Source organism: Pollicipes pollicipes, unplaced genomic scaffold, assembly GCF_011947565.3.
Source record: "Pollicipes pollicipes isolate AB1234 unplaced genomic scaffold, Ppol_2.1 Scaffold_2555;HRSCAF=2994_pilon_pilon_pilon, whole genome shotgun sequence".
NCBI classification, from domain to species: domain Eukaryota; kingdom Metazoa; phylum Arthropoda; class Thecostraca; order Pollicipedomorpha; family Pollicipedidae; genus Pollicipes; species Pollicipes pollicipes.
This window is the reverse complement of record NW_023596136.1, coordinates 144,572-152,498: the sequence shown is the minus strand read 5'-3', so window position 1 is coordinate 152,498 and position 7,927 is coordinate 144,572. Positions and strand designations below refer to the sequence as shown.

The window sequence follows — 7,927 nt, the reverse complement described above, 5'->3', positions numbered from 1 at the left end:
TCTCGAGCATTCGACGTTGTGCAATTCTAATGCGCATGTGAGCCCGCATGAAGCAGCAACAGAGGACGCGCTACGTCGCAACCCTTGCAAAAAGTAACTACGGCTACGGGTACCCACACCCGGCTTATCAAGTGATTATCATACAGAGTAAACAGGGCAATGCGCCTGCGTCAAACGAGGCGTTCTAAGTGCGTTGTTTCGTTAGCGAGCCGAGGCGTCCCGCTGACACATTGACAATTGCGCGGGTACCGACGCGTATTCGGTTTACGCGTTACACCAAAGCTGCAACCCAGGCCATCGCCGTCCTGTTTCTGATATTGCGGGCGTACAAGCTCAGACCCTCTGATATTAATTGTTTCACTAATGGATTTAGCAAAAGAATGAACGTTCTCAGGCGTGCACGGGATGGGCTTGGTTCGTTTTTTTAACTCATTTCGACCCACCCTATTCAACAACAATGACACCCTTTTTTCGTTGCACGCAAGGGGCCCATTTGAGAAGAACCTAGGGGACACATTATTGTTTCCGGTAAAGGACTGAAGAGCCATTCTGTCCCACCGAGGGGCGTCTTTCGGCGCCATTCTGGCGAACGGGGCGCCGGACGGCATCTCCTGGTCTATCCGGAAGCCTCGAGGGATGCCATCAGTGCCACGTCGTTCCCTTCCTGACACTGGAGGTCTTTTAACCCGCGCTGTTGACTCCGGATAGACGCAGGGTCCTGATTGACTAAACAACATTCCCAATTGCTGCAGGTGGTCCTATATTGTCACATGGACTTCAGTGCTTGCAAATGTTGAAAGACTTATTGCTCGGTACTTGGTCCCTGGCTGACAAAGGCCCCTTCCATTGGCTCAATGTGAACATTCATCATCATTCATTCATCAAGTTCTCAGGTTTCCTTTCATTTACAGAGGGCCCCGCCAACACAGAGGCCCTCTAGTGTTCGGGGTTCCGTTCCCGTCCCCATTCATCAAATGTTCACCCGTCAGACTTGAGTCCCCTGATGACACCGGACACTCGATTAGCACACTGTAGGCCCCTGACCGATACAGGGAGCCCGGACTGTTGCAGGAGCCGCGACCAATGTAGATCGCGGCTCGCTTTTGTCTCTGCTAGGAAAATGGGCCCGACAGCTCATCCTGACACGGAGCAGGAACTGTTGGGGGTGTTGGTGACCTCTGAGCGAAATTGAAAACCACTGTGTTTCAGGGGTTCCCAATCCGTGCAGGAGGCTCTCTTACTGACATTTGAGATCACGGCCCTACGGACGGGGTTCCTTAATGTGACCTACAGCCAGCCCACTCGGCCCTTCAGCCATCCAATCGGGTCCTTCATGTTTGGTCTCGAGACCTTTTGGCCCCTCTTTGGCCTCCTCAAACACCACTCACAGCTGACTCAAGGTCACTTGTCATCACGTGACCTCTATTAGGCACTGTGGCCCATGACCGACACAAGAACTCCTCACTGTGTCAAGGACCTCGAGCATTGCAAATCGCGAACCCAGGTCTTCATAGCCTGATTTTTTCCAGTGCCTGTCATTCCTGCTTGGGAAATGGGCCTCCTGGGCTCAAATTAACAGCGAGCTAACTGCTCAGTTTCACTGGTCTCTGGCCGACTTAGACAGCCGCATGGTTTCAGGAGGTCTTCAAACGCTCCAAGAAGGCCGTTCACGAATATTTCAGGTCACGGCCTTACGGGCCGGATTATTTATGTGACCCACAACTAGTCCTTCCGGGCCTCATGCACTCAAAGCCCTTAATAAACCTGGATGGTCGGTTCAGGCGGGCCGCCCGAGCCCCTCTTCGGGCCTCATCGAAGACTGCCCTTGGTAGGCTCGGAGCCCTTCGCGAACACTGGACCCTCTATTAGGCGCCCTGTAAACCTCCTGCGGCCCCGGCCAGTGTAGATCACTGGCTCCGGCTTTGAAGCTGATTAGAAAGTGGGCTCTCGGGCCCACACTGACACGAAGCCAACTAGGCGAAACCGGTGGTGCCAGAGATCTCCGATCGGCGCAAATGACCATCTGACTGTTGTTTGAGGACACGTTCCCGCAGGCCGGGGCTCCTCAATAAGGCTTCGATCAACTCTTCGTGCCGTAAGACCCTCCAATCGGGCCCATGATTGCAGGAGCCAGTGGACCTTCCAGGCTCTTCGGGCCTCCTCGAACACTGCCTTCGGCCGAATCGGGGCCACCTGCCAACACAGGCTGTAAGGCCCTGATAGACACTGGGGCCCTGATGGACGCCGGGGCCAATGTAAACCACTGGCTCCAGCTTTATTCCTGTTGCGAAAAAGGCCCTCAGGCCATGCCGCCACGGAACCGACTGTGCGTTACTGTTGGTGTCTGACCGACTTATAGCCCTTTTCAACTCAAGGGGCCTCTGATCAGCGCGCAGGGACCTCTGGCTGGCGTTAGAGTGCCGGCCCTGCGAGCCGGAGCCCCTGAATACCACCTCCGGCTGGCCTTTCGGGCCTTAATTGTAGGCCCCGAAGATGGCATGTGCCCTGCGCGTTCCCTCTCTGCCTGCGGTACCGCATTGGAGAGGATATCGTCCAAGCGCCATTGAGTGGTAAACGTTTGGTGCCGACCGGCTCCGTGAGCCCAGGGCGTGGGAATATCAACATGTTTTAACCTAACCAACCAACACAGGCCCCATTAGGCGTTGTGGGGCCTTGATTGACACTGAGGCACTGACGGACACTCGGGCTCAGACCAATGTAAATCGCTGGCTCCAGCTCTGTCCCTGTTGCGAATAGGCCCTCACGCTCATGCCGCCACGGAGCCGACTGTGCGTTACTGTTGGTGTCTGACCGACACATAGGCCCTTTTCGACTCGAGGGGCCACTGATCAGCGCGCAGGGACCTCTGCCTGGCATTAGAGTGCCGGCCGTGCGAGCCAGGGCCACTGAATAGGACCTCCGGCCGGCCTTTCGGGCCCTTAATCGTAGGTTCCAGGGGTGGCACACGCCCCTGCGCGTTCCCCCTGCCTGCGGTACTGCATCGGACAGGACATGGACCAAGCGTCATCGAGTGGTAAACGCTTGGTGCTCACCGGCTCCGTGAGCCCAGGGCACGAGAATACCAACATGCTTTGTCAACTGTTTTGTCCCTTCCTTCTTGAACCTGTTGGCGCCAACAAGGGCGCCAAGGTGCTAGGGTTGGCGCATGAACGACATTCTGTCCACGTGAAGTTCTGCCGCGCTGGCCATCGTTTTATTAGATCACGCTAGTTGCGTTGTGTTTGTTAGCCACATATTTCCTGGATATAAGCAACTACATCGAAAATGTCGGCCCCGAAAGTGCACGTTCTTGTGGATGGATATTCTGTTCTAGAGGGTGACGGGAAATCAATGCGAGCAAACTGCACTTGTTCCGTTGTGGAGGGACCTCCACACATTATTGTGGATACCATGACTGCCTGGGATGCAGAAAAGGTACTGCAAGGTAAATACATTGACGTTAAAAAGACAGCGTAAATATCAAAATTGAACACTGCCCTTGAAGAATGTTGGAATGCAAGCAGGTGTGTAATGAGCTAATTTTACAGGTATCTGTGTGATGATCTGTGATGACAGTGCCCCAGTATGCTATAAAACATGCTTTGTGTAACATGTATAGGGTAGCAGCTGATTCCATGCAAAAAATTCAGAATCATTTCATAGTTCTTCCATGAAACTTAACAAGGTATGCCAACATGAAGTGCTTTCTAAGAATTGTAAGCTGTGGATACGTAGTCTTCAAATGCTATTGTGCTTATATCTGCATGGACCAGGTGAAGCTTTGTGCAGGTCTTATATATTGGATACATGAGTGGGTAATGATTTTTATATCAAACTATATCTGCAAATGGTGAATTCTCAAAAGTTACAGGTCCTATATTAACATGTTCTGTGTGCTTTAGCTTGTTTATGGACATCTTGTGTTTGTGACAGGGTCTCTGGTAAATGTTTTGTACGAGTTTCAATTAATTATGAGCTTTTCATGAACCAGATCACCCCGGCTTTGGGTCTTGCATGGGTTTTGGTTAATGACTAGTAGGTCATAGGCCTCTAAATCTAGGATTCTGAAGAATGTGGAGTATGGCCAATGTTGTGCGCTTCATAACTGTTTTTGTGATTACCAGCAAGTTAGGCTTGTGTAGCAAGTGGAATTTTATTCTGGAATATGGATGACAATCATTGATGATGGGCATGAAGGATAGTTATTAAGGGTAAGCCTGAGCCCAATGATTACAGATTCTTGGTGCAGGTATCCTTCAATACCTTGCTTACCCACACTTAATAGTGATATCTTATTGATGGTCCCTGAGGCAAGCAGTGGCTGAAATAAGCTATGACCTGTGATGATAGAAAACACCCTTGATGTACCTGTTTTCTCTCAGGGCTATGATCATCTGATATTGAGGAGCAATGCATGTCACATGACGACACTGTCGGCAGGCCTGTCGTCGCTCGGTCTCCAGCCAGAAGACATAAGCTATGCTGTCGCCACACACGGACACTGCGATCATGTGGGCAACCTGAACCTGTTCCAGGCAGCCACCCATGTGGTGGGCACGTGCGTCTCCCGGCGGGACGTCTTCACGCTGCACGACTTTGATTCTGGTGGGACTGTGGTGGCCATCCATCCACCATCTTGGATAAAGGCACTGATGCTAAATTCAGACACAGACTACGTTGCTAACAGTTTCCTTTGTTTCATGTCCTCCAAAGCCGTCAAACCATGCAACAGTCGGTGGCACCTGTGGCAACCCAGCATTGCTCCCCTGGTTTGTGACGCCTCTGCGCCCGTCCGCAGAGCCGTACAAGCTGTCCGAGTTTGTGGACGTGATCGCGACGCCGGGCCACACCAGCGAGGACGTCAGCGTGCGCGTGCGGAGCCGCCACCAGGGCCTGGTCATCATCGCCGGTACAGCGTGCGGCACCGCGGGCGGCGTCCGCCAGCGCCGTGAGGGCGGCGCCGGCCCGCGCCACTGGCACAGTGGTCCCATCGCGGGGCACTGTTGGCACGGCTGTGTCACGGCATTCGAGACGACTGCACGCCTCCGGCTGTACGCTAACAGGTCCACGTCATAGCCCATCAGGCAGCGGCATGAGGCGGGTTTTGGAGTCGCGAAGTCGCCATTTTCGGCTTTGGGTCATTTTCGACGGTTGAACGGCCTCGACCTTGTTTCATTTCAAACGGCAGGCTTTGGCTTTGTGTCGTTTTTAGAGATGGCTTTGGCTTTGGCTGAAAATTTATTTTTATGAGGACTGCAATTTCGATTGCATGCGATCTTGAGCTGGTGGCTTCTGCCTTCTCGTGGTGGTTTGTTTGCTGCAGTCGCAACGTTGCCTAAAAAAGACTGCTGCCGTCAAAACACTGCGATGTGCGATACAGTTTGTCGAAGCTTCGACGTGTACATGGTCGGAGACCCCCAAATAACCGGCCATTCCAGGACCAATGAACGGCTGACGATGGCAGGGGAGCGAACTGTCCGATGAGTTGTGCACAGACTGACACGCCAGACGAGAACGACGTTTCTAAGAATATCGTCGGTAATGCTAACGAAACCGCCAACTCGGTTTGCAGAGTCTTTCCATGACATTGTCCGATTCCATCCAGTTTTAGCCAACTGCGAAAAGAGTTTAATATTCCCAAAACACTGCGGGAGTGGTTGAATTTTCCTACAACAACGCTGTGCACTTGACTCCGCTTCGGCTTCGGCCTCGTAATTTTAATTGTTGGTCCGCTTTAGCTTTCCGTTTTCTAAAATCAAAAGCGCTGAGCCCGACTTTGGCCCCATGTGTGCAGAGTTCAAATCCATGCCCTTGCCTTAGCTTTGGATTTGACTTCGAAGCCCGAAGTCCGGATTTATTTCGATGCCTGTGTTCCACGCGTGCTTTGACGTATCGTCACGGCAGACGGCACGACTTCCGTTCATGCATTTGCACTTGCTCACTTCCTGAACGCGTCTAGCGGGGCGGGCGTTTGATGTCCTCGTCATTGAAGCTTTACGGCGCACACGGTCTCAGCTGCTTAGACTATCCGGCGTCACCTGCCTCTCACCCTGGCAGAAGGGGCGTGTTATAGGTGTCAGGGGGGCGTAAGGGCATCAGACGTTAATGAATGAGGCATCGGTCAACGTACGTAGTCAATTGTTCCCCTCCATTTGATATATTTCTCCTATTGTCTTGTGATCCAAATTGATGCACGTGGGACCTTTCTCTAATTTCAGCATGTTAGCACCGAAAATGTATCCTCATACGACTTATATAAGGAGTGGGCCCGAGTGGGCCCGGCGGGTGACCTCCTTAAGGAGGCCCTGGATGGTCCCAGCGGCTGACCCCTCTAAGGAGGTCCTGGTTGGTCCCGGCGGGTGACCCCTTTAAGGAGGCTCTGGAGGGTCCCAGCGGGTGACTTCCTTAAGGAGGCCCTGGTTGGCCCCCGCGGATGACCTTAGAGAGGCCCTGAATGGCCCCAGCGGGTGATCCCTTTTGACAAACCTGTTTGGCTGGTATTGGACTCTGCGACCCGACACTCTGCGACCACGTTCGCGTCTCACCCGAGCGGAAGTGCCACCTATGACATTGCTGTGACCGATGTAGACTGTTGGATTAGGAGGGTCAGTGTGACCCCAGTTTATAACCTGATGCGGCCTTATGTTCGAGCATTGCGAGCGTGACTCCTGACCTTGGAACTCCACCCTCTCTGCGGTGTGGTGAGAAAGCCAACACCCCCTCAGTCTGCGGCCTCAGGTGACCCGTGCAGCCCCAGTCTGAGGCCTCAGGTGATCCGTGCGGCCCCAGTCTGTGGCCTCAAGTGATCCGTGCAGCCCCAGTCTGTGGCCTCAGGTGATCCGTGCAGCCCCAGTCTGTGGCCTCAGGTGACCCGTGCAGCCCCAGTCTGAGGCCTGAGGTGATCCGTGCGGCCCCAGTGTGTGGCCTCAGGTGATCCGTGCAGCCCCAGTCTGAGGCCTCAGATGATCCGTGTGGCCCCAGTATGTGGTCTCAGGTGACCCGGGCGTTCCCAGTGTGTAGCCTCAGGTGACCGTTGCGGCCCCAGTCTGTGGCCTCAGGTGGCCATTGCGGCCCCAGTGTGTAGCCTCAGGTGACCGTTGCGGCCCCAGTCTGTGGCCTCAGGTGGCCGTTGCGGCCCCAGTGTGTAGCCTCAGGTGACCGTTGCGGCCCCAGTCTGTGGCCTCAGGTGGCCGTTGCGGCCCCAGTGTGTAGCCTCAGGTGACAGTTGCGGCCCCAGTCTGTGGCCTCAGGTGACCGTTGCGGCCCCAGTCTGTGGCCTCAGGTGGCCGTTGCGGCCCCAGTGTGTAGCCTCAGGTGACCGTTGCGGCCCCAGTCTGTGGCCTCAGGTGGCCGTTGCTGCCCCAGTGTGTAGCCTCAGGTGACCGTTGCGGCCCCAGTCTGTGGCCTCAGGTGGCCGTTGCGGCCCCAGTCTGTGGCCTCAGGTGACCGTTGCGGCCCCAGTCTGTGGCCTCAGGTGACCGTTTCGGCCCCAGTATGTGACCTCAGGTGACCCTTGCGGCGCCCCGGTCTCAGGTGACCTGCACGGCCCCATTAGTAACCTCAGGTGGCCGACGTGAGCCCACAGATGCCATGCGTGACCCGGGCCCGTGACTGCAGGCGACCTGTTTGAGCGGGAGGAAGACATACGCGACCCGAGCCTGTGGCGGTCGGCCGGCAGTCAGGACCCGGACCGCCAGATGGCGAACCGGCGCCGCGTGCTGGCCGAGGCCGACCTCGTGGTGCCGGGACACGGCCCGATGTTCGCCGTCACAGCCGAGCACCGCAGGCTGGAGAGCGAGCGCTAGCGCCGCGTGACCCTGGCCCCGAACCAGCGCCAGATGTGAGGAGAGCGTAAGGTGAGGCCTCATGTCCCCGTGAAAGAGCGCAGGAGGCAGTGATGTGATGCATTTGAAAAAGGCGTGGGAGG

The 7,927-nt window shown here is 55.1% G+C and overlaps 1 protein-coding gene across 2 annotated transcripts; it reads left to right on the top strand.

Annotated features, from left to right (window-relative positions):
* Window positions 1-3,167: 3,167 nt before the first annotated feature.
* Window positions 3,168-7,874, top strand: LOC119102966 (metallo-beta-lactamase domain-containing protein 1; the record flags this gene model as incomplete). 2 transcript variants are annotated; one of them, XM_037226427.1, is given in 4 exon segments in its annotated part: window positions 3,168-3,445; window positions 4,441-4,558; window positions 4,799-4,909; window positions 7,618-7,874. In XM_037226427.1, coding segments are annotated over 3 exon segments (312 nt in total). In that variant the 5' UTR covers window positions 3,168-3,445; window positions 4,441-4,545.
* Between the last annotated feature and the right edge of the window lie 53 nt (window positions 7,875-7,927).